This window comes from Ixodes scapularis, unplaced genomic scaffold (assembly GCF_016920785.2).
Source record: "Ixodes scapularis isolate PalLabHiFi unplaced genomic scaffold, ASM1692078v2 PGA_scaffold11__112_contigs__length_91849675, whole genome shotgun sequence".
Classification (NCBI taxonomy): domain Eukaryota; kingdom Metazoa; phylum Arthropoda; class Arachnida; order Ixodida; family Ixodidae; genus Ixodes; species Ixodes scapularis.
This window is the reverse complement of record NW_024609837.1, coordinates 34055694-34073348: the sequence shown is the minus strand read 5'-3', so window position 1 is coordinate 34073348 and position 17655 is coordinate 34055694. Positions and strand designations below refer to the sequence as shown.

Below are 17655 nucleotides of genomic sequence, written 5' to 3'. Positions count from 1 at the left end.
GACTTTGATACCTCGGCAATATATGGCGCAAAGGTATGCGCTCCCCTGTGCAGCGGTGGCTTCGGCAGATGCCGAGAACGTAACGTGCTTTATGACACGCACATCGTCTGATTCCATCCTGGCGTGCCATCCAAAGCACAATGCCGTTGGATCGTTCGATAAAATGATTCTGCTGCAATACATCGAGGGTGGCAGAATGTCGCTGAACGGGTGCGTCTCCGGCGCTGGTTCTGTACAGGCATTTCCAGGATCACAGTCATGCGTGGATCCGCTTGCAGCCCTGCGTTTCACTGGTGGGGTACCACGGTCAGCGAGGTTCCTTTCTTTCCTCTTTTTGGGGACAGGCCTTGTCAGATACGAGGGGGCGTCGGGGAATATCGTAGGGACGGCGTCGTCGGTGAGCACTGGCCGTTCGCGGTCCAGCTCGACGAGCTCGCCATTGATGACGTGCTTGAAAGTTTTTTCTATGTAGCGTTCATCAAAGTGACGGGAACACACGACACAGGTTTCGTCGAGAACTTTGTCTTCTCGCTTGATATTCCTCGCCCATTCTTGCCGACGAAGGGGGTCGACTGGAGCCCGGAACAACGATACTTTTTCTGCAGCCGATTTGTAGCCGCCTTTGCACAACGGCACGAAGCAGGTCCTACCTTTCTTCGCCGGCATGATCAGATGCATCCAACACACTGACGCATGACACACCGTTGGCCTTTCGTTGTGCACCGCGATGTAATCCACAGATCCGCACAAACAACAAAGGAAGACCCTCGGACGGCTCGGTTCTGTCACACGGAAAAATGTGCTCCCGCCATTTTTGCCCGGGCCGCCTACGGGGAGAATAGCGCGCCTGCTGGACGCAGCGCCACCTGCGCGCGTCATCCAAACCGGTTTCTCCGTGGCCGCTTGAAAGAGCGTACGCTCGGGACACTAGGAAACCCTTTCTAGCCTCTGTACCAGAGCGCTTCACACGTGACCTATTTCAGATCCCAAGATGGCGGACGACTGGGGTGAGCATATGCGGCACGTCGTCTGCCTTTCTCATATTCGCGATATTTCCCAAATTCTTCCGAGAAGTCTGAGGAGCGGCGTCGACCTAACTGACCCCGGTGTTTCGTTCTTACAGAGAAAGAAGACTACGAGCCGCCGGCGTTCGTCAAAAAGCCGGTGGCTGGTGACAGATGGGAAGGCGAGGACGAGGACGATGTGAAGGTATACTCGGTTCATGTGCGCATTTCTCGGAATCCTTAGGTCGCGCCGCTCGGATCACGTTTCTCCGGACGTTAATTAAGTTTTTTGCGATAAAAAAAAAGCTTTCGCAGCGCTCTGCCAGGCTTCTAGTCAACCGCTAGAACTTGGTAACCACAAGCGCGCTTCCATCGGTAGCCCGGCGGAGTTCCCGAACCACTTGTGACTACATGCTACGGCTGTAGTTATCTTCCTTTTGTCTTAACGCCGTGTTTGCCGTTGTTAATCTGCCGAAAATCACGAGATGTCGGGGGTAGTGTTCCCCATAATTTAGTTCTGTGCGATCAGGAGTGAACACGTGCTGGCGACCCTTTTAATGTGTTTGTTTGTTTGAAGAGTGCAGGGCAGGTAGACTCAACAGTTGTACTTTGTCTTTTTACTTTAAGGACAACTGGGACGATGAAGATGAAGAGAAGGATGCCTCGGCGACTGCAGATGGTGGTATGTAAAACGCTTAAAATTGAACTTTTCCCCCCACACACGAAAGAGTTCTACAATCACCATGCACCTAACACTCATGAAAATGCCCAATTACCGTAAGAGCAATTATATCTTCAGTGTTACAGGTGGCAGTGCCTCGTTTATGCGCGAGGAAAGTGCATGCTTTATGTGCAGTGACTTTCTGAGCAATGCACATCTTTCGTTTTGGAATTTCGGGGCACTACTGGACCAAGAATTCACAGAACATTTTTCTATCCCTCAATTCTTCTATCCGTCTGAGTTAAGGGTTTTTACCTTTAATTTACGTAAATCTGATGCAGAATCATTTGGATGGAAACAGCAGTTGTATTGCTGCAATGGTACTGATTACCCTGCCAAAGCAGGGTTTTTCCTTCTGGATGCTGCTGGACCCAAACAGAACCCTACCACTTTGCTGCAGTTCGCTTGTACAGCTCGACACTAAGCTTTATCACCCACGGAAATGCTGCGCAACGGCACACGCCACCACTCGTTTTTACTGCAATTGTGAGCAAAATAGGAGACAGTCTGCTATCACATATTTGCGTTGTCCTTCCTTGCCAGCATAGACCGGGAATATCGGGAATTGTCAGAGAAATTTTAATTACCGGGAAAAATTGGGGATATTGTCAAAAAGCGAGCCCAGTAAGGGAAAATGAGCCGAAACGCCATTGAGTGCCCTGAGCAAAGATGTGAGGGCTTCGGGGCAGAAGAATAGGCAATAAATTCTGCTTAGAGCGTAGAGTGTGCTACCCGATGCAAACAAATCAACATCAACAACAAATCAAACCAACAAATCCAGTCCAAGCTTTGGATTGGATTGAGGGCACTACACTAGCCTAGATTTAGTTAGAGCTACTAGATTTAGTAGCAAATGAAAAGGCCGCAGGCCCCAATCCAATCCAAGCTGAAAATATCCGAAAGTTGCATCTGGCTGCCATGCTGCCATTCGGTGATTGACGTGTGTGGTCGAGCGTTGTGTCTTCATTGTGTTTTCGGAAGTGGCCTCTTCACTGACAATGTCGGCGGCAAGAAAGTGCTCGTTTAATTCATACTGGACGGACCCAAATATTTCGAATATGCTAGTTGGATTAAACCGGTGCAAAATTATCCTTACGGTACTCGATGCCTTGTGTGGTAATGGTCTAATATATTTTATCGCCTCTACAGTTGTCAGGGAATTTCACAAGAATATTTTGCTAGACACCCCGATAGACCAAACCGCACAATGTAAGCCTCATATTCAGTGCCGAAGCACACTCCGATTTGTATTGTTTGTTCATCCTTGCCACATGCATGTTGCTCCAGTGCTCAAAACACTTTTTTTTTAGGGGCAAAGCTCCTTAGGGGCTAGCCATGTCCGTTCGCCGTCGAACGCACGTGCTCCTGCTCGTGAGCTCATGTGCTCCCGTGCTCGTGTAGGGAAAAAAACAACAACCGCATCTCCACGTGGTGATGTTGATTGGGGCGAAGCTCTGGTGGTGCTTGCCTGCGTAGACAGTGAGCCGCAGCATGCCGAGCCTTTCGTTCGTTTTCATTCATGTCAGAAAGAGAATGTGTGGTATGGAACGTGGTTATATACGCATTTGAGCATTTGCCCGCAGCGTGACATGGATGAAAACGAACGAAAGGCTTGGCATGCTGCGGCTCAGCGTCTACGCAGACAAGCACCACCAGAACTTCGCCCCAATCAACATCATTCACCACGTGGAGATGCGGTTGTTTTTGTTTAATGTTGCTTTGCAATATGACAGCTTGACTTAATCGGATGTTGGCTCCCATAACATGCGTTCCATAATGTAGCGCATACTTTAGGGGGAGGAAGATAAATCATTTAAAAATATTGTACCTCTATCGGTACCGCCTGGAAAGGCACAACCGATTTAAGGCCGATTTGAAATAAAAAAAATAGGGTTGCATGTCCACCAATGGTTATTTTTTTTTAAATTAAAAAACAATTGAAGGGAAGAATAAAACTAAATAGTAGTTAAAGCGATATTCTAGCTAAGGGCAGTGGGAGCGGGCCTTAAACCAAATGCACCCAGCATGTTTTTGTTCGAGTTCACCAATGCCGTGCTGCGTCTGTCGTACCTGCAGCGCCGTCCATGCCGGTGGCAAAAAAGAAGAAGCCCCTGGCGCAAATCATAGCAGAGAAGGAGGAGAGGAGGAGGAGGGAGGCAGAGGAGAGGAGGGCGAGGGAGGAGGCCAACCGGACGCCGGAGGATGAGCAGGCCGAGAAGCTCCGGCGGCAGCGCATGCAGGAGGAGGCAGACCTTGAGCTCGCCAAGGAGGCCTTTGGTGCGTATGCCACTGTCTGCCACTCCTTCCTTCACCCAGGAGATTTTTCTTACCTTACGTCCGTCACCACCACTCGCAGACGACTCACAGATGTCACCACTTACCGGAACGTCCATGCCTCGAATGTAGTGCGCGAGGCTACCATTTGAACCGGTTGCGATGCTTCGTACGAAGCACGGACGTTCCGGCGACCCACAGCGTGAGCAGACGTAAGCTCCCCCAACGCAAATGTAAGCAAACGCTGCTGTGCGAGTTGGCCTTCACTCTTCGAAGGAATGGAGTCAGAGTTAGTCTTTGAAACGGCCCACGACGTTAAAATATGCCACAGGGGCCGACCGACGGATCAGTTTTCAACACGGGAAGAAGCTTGTGGTGCCATAATGTTTGGAGGTGGGCTAGTCGGTGGTGCGTAGTAAAAATATAATTAAAACGGTGCAAAAAAAACGCAAAGACAAGGCGAAGGGCCACAGACACAGTGCTGACTCATGACTTGCTCTCTTTTTCGTTTTCTTAAAACACATCAACACAAAGGAAAGAGAAGAATTCCACATGTAGGAGGGACATCTTCACTGTCATGTGCCATCCGAAAATTTTTTAACAGAAAGTACCATTAAAAAGAAAAAAAAAAGTATAACTATACATCGTTTCACCTCAGGTCTGAGCAAGCCAAAACTACAGTGCGAGCCCCAATGCTCTGTACATCCCCGTCTAGCATGTGGCCTCATGGAGTGTGGGCACCATTCTAAGCAGCATGTATGCGCTTGTGGCAATGGGATCGCTCCCACGAAAGCTGAAACAAAGTATTAAACAAACATGCCCAAACTACGAACAAACTCAAACTCTTCACTGGATAGCATAATTGACTCTGAACTGACACAGAGATTGGGACCGTGTCCCTTCTTCTACTTGTCCTTGTGTTGCTTTTCTTGTACCGTTTTAATTAAATTGTGGCACTGTTTCGTTTTGTTTTGGCGATATGCATGTGGTAGATTCTGGAACATCAGTAGGTGGTTCGGATATGCTAAGACAATGCTATAACTGGAAAAAAAAAAAAAAAAAAAAACTTCACTTAGGCAGGGATGGTGAAGGAGCATTGGGAGCTTGAGGAACCCATAAGGATACTCTGGATTCCGTTCCTAGAAATCTGGTTTGAGAATCTAGCACTACAGCCTTGTTATGTCAGAAGCGTTGGGTCCACCTACCGGTCGACCCAGCCCGAGAATGACACGAGCCCTTTTGCAGGTCTGAACCAGCAGGAGTCCGACGGCATTGATGCCCTGCAGCCCCAGACCAAGGAGGACTTTGACAGCCTGCGAAAGGCACTGGCCAACAAGCTCACATCCTGCGAGAAGTCTCCCCTGTATGTTGCCTTTCTCGACGACCTCCTCAGGGACCTCAGCCTCAACAGTGAGTAAACCTCCCCTTGTTAATGCGCGAGCATTAGTAGCCATGCGACGGGAAAAAGCTGACGGCGTCCGTTTGAGCACAAAACAGTGGAAAGAGAAGCGTGCCACATAGAGAGAAGGAAAGTAGTGAAGGACAGTGCACGTGCTGATGCTGGGACAAGTCTGAACTTGCGGGTGTGCGGAGTGCAGATGCCTTGGTTTGTGCTACAAAGTGGAGTGTGAACGAAGTACTAGCACTGGTCCAAGTACCAGGCGGCAAAAAAAAGGAAAGGAAGATCCATTACTAGATCCTTGGAGAATGCGTTAGCATGACCCTTGGAAAATGCCAGAAATGCCCCCCTTTGAAAAATGCTAATGCTGACCCTGTAACAAAGCCAAAAAGAGGCAGCAAAAAATAGAGGATGCAAAAGAGAAGAGTGAAGGGGTCAGCGTGAGCGTTTCCCAAAGGGGGACGTATGTGGCGTTCCCCAAGGATCATGATAATGCATTTTCTAATGGCCGGTTCACACAACGGATTCATCACATTACGACATGTCTGCGCTTCGTCCGTCTCCCAAGCGCATCCACACGAGGGAGACGACAAGCAGACGCCAGCAAAGACGGACCGAACCTGTTTGCCACCGCTCAGTGCCACGAAACATCAACATTGCACCATGGCATTGTTGTCGAGGAGAGAAATTTATGTTTGCTACCACAATAAAGAATCATATGCCACTGTTATGTACAGATTGAGACAAAACACCATGCAAAGTGCTACTAGCTTTACTAACCCAAGGCATGACAGTGACACAGGCATGGTCCTGGTCGAGAAGGCTTTGGCGTAGAAGCGACGAAGTTTTGGGCTTGTGGAGGGGCGTTATGCCTTCACGCACTCCGCACAACACTTGAGTACACCACAGCCACAGGAAAGGTCTTGCCCGGTGAAAGGGACACGAAAGAATTATTGCGGCGTGCTAAACGAGTTTTGACTGAAGCTTCTTGACACAGACTTGGAGTACCAAAACGTGCGTGGCATCAGCCAGACAAAGTTTCTGCAGTTTCTTTCACACGTGGAACCAACAATCGCTCTACAAAATGAACCTGCGAATGCACAAAACACAATGATGCACCATTTTTGTTTTAATCGTTCAAAAACAACAAATAAAAACAAAAACATTGTACCATTGCCTCATTCTCCTGCCAAAAATGCGCGAGTGAAAAAGCGCTCAACTTCATCAGTCCGCGGACAAGACGCGGATCGCAGGAATTGGTGACATGACAGTCACGGGATACACGGTCCGCAGACGAAAATCGCAATTCGGTCTGTTGTGTGAATCGGCTACAAGGATCCATCTATGGATCTTCCTTTCATTTTTTTTTTTCTAGCACACGCATTGCACAGATGTTTCAAGCGAGGATATTTTGTTGTTTTTGCGTGTCTGCGAATGCCTCCGGTATTGGCAGTCGCAACAATTAAACTTTGGTTGTAAAGCACGTTCCAGACCAAACTGGATTGCGGGTCCTGGAAACCGCAACGGTTCGTGGCCCCTGCTACCCACGTTGGGGGTTGGATATATCTAATGTTTTGGGAACCCTCAATGGCCGGCGGCATTCCTCCTCTCCACCCGTCACTCCAAAAGAAAAAAAAAAACCACGTGATCACCCCCTACCGGGCCCCATGCGGCGGCTAACTCGGCTAACACATGAAGACAGTGTTTGGCTAAATGTAGTGTAGCATAAAATAAAGTGATGTACATACTCGGTAATAAAGATCCAAGCTCGTGTGCGAGGCAGTGTGTATTGCTCAACAAAATGCGTTAAAAAAAGGATGAGGGTGCTCTTTTCTTGTCAAAATGTTTGCACTGGTTTTTGTTTATGTAGATGTAACACAAACATTGACTAGATGCCTATAATATCACAGTCTGTGGTATTCTTGTGTAGCATAGATTCGAGATATTGATGCACCATGAAATAGCATAGCTGTCACATCTATGCCGTTTCATACTAGGACATTTTTAGACACGCTGCATGCAAATGCTGAGAGGTTTCCGTGTTTGCTGCCTTGCAGTGGAGCCAGATGACCTAAAGAGGCTGTCTAGCTCCCTGAATGCTGTGGCCAATGAGAAAGTCAAGCAGCAAAAGGTATGTACAGCCGGCTCTATCGGTTGCATTTGCAGGGCTGGGACACACCTAACCAGTTTTAGAGCAACTTGTGAAGCAGAAAAATCTGCAGATTGAAGCAGCTTAGGAGCAGAAGGAGCAGAAAAACCACAATTTGAAGCAGAGGATAAAAAAAAAAAAAAAACATTTTGAGCATTTTAGGAGTAACTGCAACATCACTTTAAGAATGTATCTTAGCCAGTTGTACTATAAGTTAGAAATCAAGCAAACTAGGCTTGTACTAAAAGTGTTTGGAAGTAGTATTGAATAGAACTTTACTGTGAAATATCTGGAATTGCACACAGAAAGATAGCTTTTTTTAGAAACAAATTTTGAATAAAGGTGAAGCGGCACTACCCGGAAACATTAATGCCAGATGCTACGTTGCATCATGCATAGCATGTACGGTGTATGATGCAACAGTATGATGGCTAGAATGTATACATTGGATAGATGGATGAATGGATAGATATGGTTGAACCATTACGAGAACCACTCGGTTGGGAAACTGCCATAGAGCCTGCTCTGAAAAAGTGGCACCGATCCGTACTCGAGAATTGAGCTAATGGCAATTGCATCGCCACCATCCCTCCCGTAGCGGCCACTCAAGGAACTGCACGTGACTTCTATTTTGGCTTTAATCGGCCATTGTGGCGCCGAAACAGATACGGTAGGGGTTTCAGGGGTGCTACCCCTGTCTCCCAAGTGGACGCGCTGCAAATTATTACCGAAGTTAGAATGCGCCTAGGTCGGGACGTGCCACCTGAAACCACCGCTGACACATGGTTGTGTAAGAACAATATTAATTGTGCCGCAAAACCTTGCAAACTAAAGATTTTCGAAAAAATCATGCGCCCTTCATTTTGTACAAAATTTCAATAAAAGTTACTACAAAAAGTGTTTTTTCCGTTTGTTTTTACGCAAAAACATGTTTTCTAAAAGTTCAAGGTGACCACAGTAAAGACAAAAGATTAAGAGTGGCGCTGTTGCCGTATTTAGCTCGGTCTTCATGGATGCCAGCGGCCCAAGTCTCAACAACAACCGAGTGTTCTAGTGACGTTGGGTTGAACTAAGAAATCGGTCATTGGCGTGTGCCATCCGACAATGGAATAGCCAAGGTTGTCAACCGAGCTTCCTCTTTCCGCTAAATCTAGCGTATCTTTGGCGCAGCATAGTACAATTTTGGTCAATTCCACGCTTTTGGCGCCGCTCGGCACAGAAAACTAAAGGTATCGTGTATCAAGATGGCACAATGGCACGCAATTGGCACAGCTGTCCCACCCCTGCATTTGCTAGGACTTGTGAATGCACAGTGGATCCTTTTGGTGCTATGCTCTTTCATACCAGGGTCGAACAGAGATACTCTAAATGTATTCGGAAATACAAATGCTGGGATACATGACAAAGACAGCTAAAATATTGATACTGATGCACATTCATACATTTGGAAATACAAATGCAGGAATACAATTTGCTGGAACAATAATACTCACATTTTGTTTAAAAAAAAAAAAAAAAACTTCTTTGTAATGGGATTATTTGTATAACCGGCAAAAAGTTGCTATTTGTAAAACAAATGGAAAAACTTTGTGCTACATATTTGATCTTCTTATATAGTAGCTTTAGTAACTTTTCAAATAGCTCATCGATCAGCCGCTGCCGATTCGAGCAAAGGGTCATGTTAACGAAAGGGATTAAGCGCTCCACAAGTTTCAACGAACACGGGTTTATACTAAAACAAATGAAAACTGCTTTCACAGTAAAAAAGTATTAAGTCATGCAAATCTTTTTTTTTCCTGTTTTTAATGTATATGAAGACCACCCTTGGAGGCGGTAATAGGTAGGCTTTGTTGACAGGGTTTGTACTTGTAAGGTAGAAAATTAATCATCCAGTGAAAACAAAAACTCATACTAACAGTCAGGTAAAGATAAAAGTTGAACTTGGGCGTTCTCGAGCCCAAAATTATTTTCGCGTAAAATGGACCTTTTGGCGAATATGTGCTGTCACCTAGACACGCGACTGGGTTCGAGACTAGGTGGCTAGAAAACAATGCGCGCTCAAGGCCTCTCCCACCCAAAACGTCAGCCACATCCTGTTCGCCCATTGAGCCGTTGTGGCCTAGATACGGCTCCCCCAAACTCGTCTTATACAATCTTGTGCGCAACAAAGACGAGGACAGACACAACAAGGCGCCTTGTTGTGTCCTCTTCTCTGCTTTTGTCCTCGTCTTTGTTGCGCACAAGATTGTATAAGATGTCAAACCAACTCGCCCAAACAACCACTCTTCCCAAACTCGTCTTTGTCCCCATGGTGGGCTATCTTCTGCCCCGAAGTCGACACAAAGAAAATATCTTCCCTTTCTGCTCAGCCCAAAGGAAGAGAGAGAGGGTACTAGGACCATTTACTCTCGAACCGATGTTTCTACAAAAGGTTCATGGCCATTTTTCTTTTAACATAAATCTGTGGAAACTAAGCAAGTCTTCAGTAGGTTGGAAAGACTTTCCATCCATAATGCAGTGCAGGTCTCCTTTAGATATATTGCATGCCTCCGAAGCAATGTCACAAGAACCTCTAAATTTGTTTTATATATACCCAAATATCCCCGAAAGGTCAGCATCCTCTAGTCCCATGTCGGTACCTTTTCTACAGTCACTTCAAGACGCTGCCTTGGAATGAAATTAAATAATATTCCTTTATGTGATGATCCGAAGGAGGAAACTTTTTCCTCACCCTAGTAAATGAGACTGGGAGAGCAATGTGCAGTTGTAAAGCTCGTACCCACAGCGCCGTTAATGTTTTGGTTCTACAAAAATAGTTGCCCAACTGATGCACTCCGGGAGACATACGTTATCTTTGAAAGAGAGGGAAAGCCTCAAGGTCCCATTTACTCTACCTCAAGGAATACAGCCAAAATGTATTCTGATACTGTAATACAGATACTAATTGAAAAATTGTATTGCAATATTGAAATATAAATACTAAAAGTGCTTCTGAAGTACTATCATTACATAAGGAGGTGCAAAGCCAGGTATAAGCATGTTGCTTTGAACAATACTTGTGCCCAATGAGTGTGCAGCAGTGAACTGGGTTTCTGGAACATGTTATATATATTTCAAACTCTGGGAATGCAGCAAACACAACTCGAGCTTTTAACCCTGGTGGTATTGATGGCCCCCTGCACTGCTTGAAGGCTGAAAGTAAACCAAAATTAGAAAAAAGTGATGTAGGTGGGGTCTGCCTCTAATGAAGCCTAATGAGCAAGATACACAGATACTGTGCTAAGACACAACTCCAAGCAAGATTGTTGCTAGCAAAATCTTTGTGCAACACTGCTACTCCCCTAAAATTTCTCGTGCAATAGGCAAACCTGCGCACAAATGTCTTTGGCTAAGGCGGCATACTTCCACGTTTGTACTACAGTTACTTGCACATTGTCAACGAGAACCAACTTTTGTTTTCTTCACCTTATGGTGATGGGCGCGGACAGCTATTCAACTTTAATTTCATGCTCTCAAAGTCATATCTCTAGTGCATAGTTTCGAGGTGAAGTGTCTTAGTTGTGTTTTAGGACATTTTGTTACTGAATGGCCAATGTCTAGCATGTGCTGACTTCATTGCCTTTATTTTGAGCATGTCTCTTGACGAGAGAGGCCCGTTGCTTCGGTTAATTTACACTTTGACGACAATAGCATGGTGCACTATCTGTTCTAATTGTTTTATCACCAGAGACCTTGCGTACCACAAGCGCATCGTTGCACTCTTTGAGACGAGGCGCATGCGAGCATTGCAGCAATGATTGTATGATCATTGCTGCATATGCATAGAAGCAGCAATGATTGTATGCACTGCAAACTGCAGGAGCAGACGTGACAACTGCACCATATCTAAAAAAAAAAATAATAAAAAAATATTTACATTTTAAAAATTTGGGGGCACGGCTCTTCCACGAGCACGACCCTGTCCCTTCAGATTGGGTTTCAACTTGCTTTCCGGATTTCCCAAGCCGCACAGTTTTGACAACGTTACGTCGTGGCCACGTCTGCTACTTGAGCTAGTGGTCAAGCAGTTGTAACCTATAGTCGGTGACAGGTTAAAAATGCAGTAGGTGCTCCGCCTTTGGCCCCTGATCGTAGGCCTTCCACCAGACTCTGGTCGCTCGCAACGAAGTGTCACGAAAGGCACAAAGCTTCCGATCGAGCCGGAGCATCTAGCAACTGTCGTTCACTATAGACGCTTGCAAGCAGTCGCACTTCGAAAGCTAGTCTGGCCACCGTGGATGAAAAACGCTTTGTTTGGGCGCCAGTCTAGAAACCATAAGTATGCCTCGGACGAGCTACCCACACCGGCTGCGAGATGGCGGCGCCCAGAGGCTGTACTTGCAAACGTCTATAGGCAAGCGTGTTGTTCCCGGTGTGTGTCTAATGGCCTCTGCCTCCCCCCTCGCAGCTGAAGCACAAAAAGAAGGGCAAGAAGGGGGCGAGCCTGCACGTGGGCAAGGACGACGGCCTGGATGTAACCCTGGACGACTATGGAAATGAATATGACGACTTCATGTAGTGCTCACTAGCTATTTATCCACTCTTGTTTATACTGCAATAAAGAATGGGGCTTTTCTAAGACAAATCCTTTTGCCGCACCTGTTTGAAACACGAAACGACGCTTATTCTGGGATGACACCTTCAAAGCAGTAGTCGTTCGTTCGTAAAATGTGGGGACTTGCACCGTAAAATACCGAGCGTCTGCCCGTTCCACAATAAGCACCCACCCGCACAATTTTGTGACATTCGGAAAATATACAAAGGACATGTCTTTACATATATTGTTGACCTAAGGAGCACCCATCCCCCATTTTTATATGACTAGCTCCAAATTTTAGGGGGGCGCTTGCTCGGGATTTTACGGTGGAGGAGCAATGCAACAATTTTGTACTTCGAGTAAATACTGCTTAGAATTATTCTTCGGTGTTCACAAACTATAAAACATGTTTTTTTTTTTTTTTTTTATGCAATGTTAGTTGCAGGAAAAGTGAGAAAAACAAGTAGCGCTTTAACAACACCGCCTAGAAGATAAGGCCGTAGTTCTGACATTTTTGCATCACCAGTGAAGGCCAATGCTGGACACAGATTGGAAACAAGTGTTTGGGTCAAGTTTGAGCCGAACGTTGATGCAGTCGTGTCCAATCTGTGGCCAGCGTTAGCCGTCGCTGATGACGACATCTCTGTCGGCACTACAGCTTTGTTATCTGGGAGGTGTTGGTTCACACCCTAAACTCGTAGCCAGAACAAGTGGCCACGTGATCTGGAGCCGATTATATGCCACCAAAGTTTATTGTAGCCGCGCACTGGGGTTGGCAAAGCATAGGGCACGCGCCGAGTTCCACGGGTTGATGAAGTTTGGCTATTCCCGTCACTGCAGCGATTGTGCACGAGTCGCTACCCAAATGCATGGCGAGGCTTCGATCAGGCATAGATTGTCACAAACTCAAATGGAGAGCTTGCGCAGTGCTTGTGTCCGCTGCATGAGTGGTATTTAAATATTGTCGCCGCGGGGATCACAAAGCTTGATGACGAAATCCAAGAGACCTCATTGTCGACAATGCCAACAAATCGATCCCCAAAACTTCATCATCAAACTTTGCAAAGGAGAGACCAAAGAAAAACGTCCGCTTTTATCCTTGGGATTACGCGGCGGTAAAGAAGCTTCTTGGTCGGTGGCATTGCGTGCCAGTATACTTGGGTCCCACAGATGCCAGCAAACTTGTGTAAAGTGATAAACATTCCTACTCAATATCATTGCACGGCCCCCTTGAAGGGGACACTGGTCTTGGAGCTTTTCTTCTTATTTCGTGATCAAGCTCAATGAAACTGCACAAGCTTATTCATCTTTTTGTGCCGATTTCAAATACTATCTGCCATTTTCTCAGTACAATTGTCCTCAAGGTAATTAAAACTCGCCTGCCTTTGTTTGGAGGAACAATAGGGGAAAAACTGCTCAACAAAATATCTTTAACATATGGCTAGATGCTATGAAGTGTAGACAATACAATGTTGGAAGTATTTTTAAGATTAATCCATATAGTGAATTTACCAGACGTTGAAGTTCAGTGCTCAATGTGTGGCTAACAAGTAATGGAACAAAATATCAATTGAACAATTTCCTAGACCTATATTTAAAAATCTGCTCTCCCCATTGTGTGCTTCACATATCTAGCTACATGTCTCAAGGAAAAGCTATATTTCTATTTGCCCTAGATGTTGAGATATCCCCTCCACAAAGTTTCAACAAGTCCAAAAATTGTGTTTTGTGAAAACAATGTTTCAGAGTCAACTTCAACGCACATTCCACCTGCATAGGCATTATAAATTGATTTACAGCTCAAATATTCATCCACGAAATTAGAAACCTGGTAGATTCAGAGGAAAAACAGCTGTAGAGGTCAACATCACCATCTTCAAAAGAATGAAGTTGTAAGAAAATTTTTTGGCCCCAAAGATCCACGTCCCCCCTGAGCAACGAAAGCCTCATCCCATTATGACGCGGGTACCTTTGTGCTACCGCACAACAATGTCATCCCGCTTGACGAGCTGTGATTTTTGCTCCCTTCACTCCCATATGACACCTATGCCATGAAATAGACGACACACTATTTTCTCAAGAGCAAAGGGACTTGGAGCGGCTCAATGACACTTGCGGGCAGAACTTTTTCTGCATTCTTTACTTGACGCCGACTATAGACTATTGTAAATCTGCTTGAATTGTCTTTTTTTTTTAGAAAGAAAAAGGATTGCTAGAGTAAACAGAAGGTAAAGTCACAATTGCACTCAAATGGAGTACAAAAATAAACTTTCATTATATGCACACACACACAAAAAAAAAAATAAACAAGCATAACAGCACTCTGTCGTATTTGTATGAAAGAAAGATGCATGTAGCAAACATGTAATAAGACGAATAATTCAAAAAAGCATATAGAAATAGACAAAAACATGCCAAGAGTAATCCTAGTATTTGCTCCAGTTAAGCGTGCCTTTGACTACCTTTCAAGCAACACTGTCTAGCCGCAATCTGAAACGGTCGCCGGGCATTTATAGGTGCGTTTTGGCGCGGGCGACGCTAGCTACCCCAGCTATGCTTCTGGAATACCTTTCACAAGCCCGGTCGTCACGTCCGCTGGTCGAGGTAGTCTCGCAGGTAAGGGTGTGCCTCGAGAGTCTGCGACGCTAGGCGTGCAAAGCCTAGTTTCTGGGCCAGCTGCAGACGAGACAGCACGCACGGGAGACGTTCCAGGAGCTTCTCAAGCGCATCCCGACATTTTGCGTTTCCGGCCGCTTCGTTCTGGTACCTGCACGACAGAGGGTACTCTGAGGGACACCTGGGTTCCCAGGAGCCCGGTTTCAAAGCCCATGTGCGAGGGTATACCCCCTACTGAAGTAAACTACCACCTTTTTTTTTCTTTTCTGTTCAGGTTGGCTAGCACATTCCCGATCATTGGTGCTGTTCGATGGGTTGGCTTGTGTGCCCTTTCTACTCGAGTGGAGCAAACTACATAAAAGGAAATTGCGGTCGAATTTCAATTTATTGGTAGAATTGTCGTATGAAGAATTGCATTTTACGAAGAATGCGGCAGATACTAACTCCAGCTTCGGCCTTTTACACACGCAATGTTGTGTCTGGCATAGCCACGTCCCCCTTTAGCACACTTCCTTGTTTTCTTTTCGTGTCGTTCTCGAAGCTTTTGCAATCTCGGAGTTCTCTATCCTGCCTTTCTTTTCTTTTCTTTTCTTTATTTCTTCCACACTCGAGTTGCGTAACTGGCAGACCTCGCAGCGCAGGTGTTTGGCAGCTGAATAAAAATATTGTATATATCGTCAGTTTTCACACTACAAAGTCGCCTAATGTTTTCACGGCAGATTAGCGCAAAAGAAAAGAATTGAGTTTGAGGTAGGAGTTTACATTCTTGACCAACATAAAAGCAAGGAAAGGGTCGATTTACACTGCGTTGGAGCTTACCGACATTTCAACTCCATGGCAGCCATGCAACGAGCAGCGTGTTTATGTGGAGAAAGCTAGACGTATGACTTGTCCGACAAGGTCCTAGCCTCTGCTGCACTGTCAGCTCGGCGGTAAATGGAGTATATGGAGCGGATGAGCAACTCACCTGAGTGCAAGCTCGTGTGCGTGCTGAGAGGTGAGCTCGCAGACGGAACAGAAGTCGGCCAGGTAGCCCCAGTCGCCGTCCAGGAGCACCCTGCTGAAGAGGGCCGCACTGTGCCAGCCCTGCAGGCCGTACGCCTCCGCCACTATGTGTGCCTGCAATGTCACGCACATCTCGTGCAGCAGCTTTCGTCCTTTTAATGCAGAATGTGCTGTGGGGCTGGCTTCCCCGAAATGGCCGCAACATTACGATAGAGCATTGCAACAAACTGTCACAAAAAACCATTACAATAAACTGTCGCAAAAAAACGCCACAAAAAATTCATGAAAAACCATTAGAAAAACCATGAAAAACCATTAGGTAAGAAGCGCACTTAACGGGGTAACCCGCCGCGATATATAATATCGTAATTGCGTGCTTGGAAGAAAACCATACATTCAAAGCGTGATGGTCAACCCGTACCGACTGTATTTGAAAACTTTGTGAATGTGTTTATCTACATTGTAGTAAAAGTTTCAAAATTAAACTTTTATGCAAGAGTGTATACTATGTGAGGCAGAGATATTTTTACAACCTGTGCTCATCATGCGCGATTTATTGTTTTAACTTGAGATTAAAGAAAAAATATTTTATATAGCAAGATTTGTAAATTCACTCAATTGGTTTAGTTGGCCATCTCTACAGGATTCATTTTATGTCATATCCATCGTTTACTTGCCATCCCAAGATACCAGACCTTCTGAGGTTACAGTTCATAAGATAGATTAAGCTTAGCTAATAAATGAACAAGTTAAATAACCGTCACAGGTTTAGCTAGGTTTTCGTTTAAGCATTGTGCAATGGTAGTGAAAGGCGTGGAAAAACTATTCGATATTTGAATCGAAAATATTCGGCCAAAACCACTATTCGCTTTGAATTCGCTTCGAACTTAAAATACACTATTCGCACAAGACTAGACATAATGAACCGTATTGAAAAACTGTCGCACACTAAATTTGGCGGGCGAGACATCCCGCACCACATTTAGTGGGCGGTTGTCACGTGAAGTCGTCAGGTGATAGTGATCACATCTTCCGTGTGGCAAGGTCATGTCTTCAGCGTGACGTGGTCACGCGACGTGATCAAGGTGATGCGAGCCCGTGACCATGATGTTAGCTATGGGAGTAACATCGTGGCGACATCATGGTAGCCGTCATCGTCCCACTGGATGACGTCCCGCGACGTTATCTCATTAGGCGAGACGGACGGAACGGAGCAGTACATGGCAGAACCTTTAAATTTGAAAGCAGCCGCACCGTCCAGCCCGCTTTTCGCCGGCGCTCTTGCATCAACCATTACCGCTTTGCACAAAAGTATGCGTGTAAAGCTTCACTGCTTTGCACCAGCTTCTTGGAGACGCAGCTAACGAGATGAGCACCTCGGTTAGCTTAGTGGGCTCGGAAGTTTGCTGGGGTGGGTGCTTAACATGGCATTTGCCTAAATTCCAGACGTAGGAGGTGGGCCCTTATCGAGACAAAGGCGATGCTCGGTACTTTGTGGGTGTGTACGGCATACGAGGAAGCCTCCGAGAAAAATTTATTTTGGACGCTCGTGGGCAACGCCTTGTCACTGGAGGCTCGTAAACGCTGCTGCAGCAACCACACGAGCAGTTTCCCGTTTGTCCCTGCAAAGGCGCCCCCCACATCCTAACCCGAACTAGAGAGAGAGCAGACGTCCTTACCTCAAAGAAGTTTGGGTGACGTGCCACCTGCGTCATGGCGGCTGACGGCTCCAGGTTGATGAGCACCAGCTGTGACGCGAAGTAGCGTAGCTGCAGGGCAACCAGCTGTGCCTTCCTGCCGCACGACTGCGCCCGCAGCAAGCACTCCGCCTGTGGCCGAGGGTCGCAGAAAGAAAGTTCTTGCCACGGCCAGTGCCTTTTGGGCAGCGACGGTTATAAAGCACATTTCCTG

At 46.2% G+C, this 17655-nt stretch overlaps 2 protein-coding genes across 2 annotated transcripts in view; one reads left to right on the top strand and one right to left on the bottom strand.

Moving 5' to 3' along the window:
- Positions 1-948: 948 nt before the first annotated feature.
- Positions 949-12171, top strand: LOC8037571 (eukaryotic translation initiation factor 3 subunit J). The gene is made up of 7 exons (XM_002412354.4): positions 949-1007; positions 1124-1209; positions 1632-1686; positions 3802-4002; positions 5245-5409; positions 7456-7529; positions 11995-12171. The coding sequence occupies exons 1-7, from the start codon at positions 992-994 to the stop codon at positions 12103-12105; spliced, it is 708 nt and encodes a 235-aa protein (XP_002412399.3). The 5' UTR covers positions 949-991; the 3' UTR covers positions 12106-12171.
- The window catches only part of LOC8037553 (spatacsin), a 74969-nt gene continuing 67946 nt past the window's right edge, over positions 10633-17655 (bottom strand). The window contains exons 36-39 of the mRNA XM_029973179.4: positions 17424-17573; positions 15707-15858; positions 14692-14890; positions 10633-10739 (exon numbers count right to left, since the gene is read on the bottom strand). Of these exons, the coding sequence (XP_029829039.3) occupies positions 14710-14890; positions 15707-15858; positions 17424-17573 (483 nt within the window). The 3' untranslated portion in view covers positions 10633-10739; positions 14692-14709. The remainder of the gene's footprint in view (positions 10740-14691; positions 14891-15706; positions 15859-17423; positions 17574-17655) is intronic.

What these genes read in the sequence shown, in the direction of transcription:
- LOC8037571 (XM_002412354.4), top strand. An exon ending in AGGACGAGGACGATGTGAAG is followed by an intron (nt 1,210 to 1,631) that starts GTATACTCGGTT and finishes TTTTACTTTAAG; the next exon opens with GACAACTGGGACGATGAAGA. An exon ending in CTCGGCGACTGCAGATGGTG is followed by an intron (nt 1,687 to 3,801) that starts GTATGTAAAACG and finishes TCGTACCTGCAG; the next exon opens with CGCCGTCCATGCCGGTGGCA.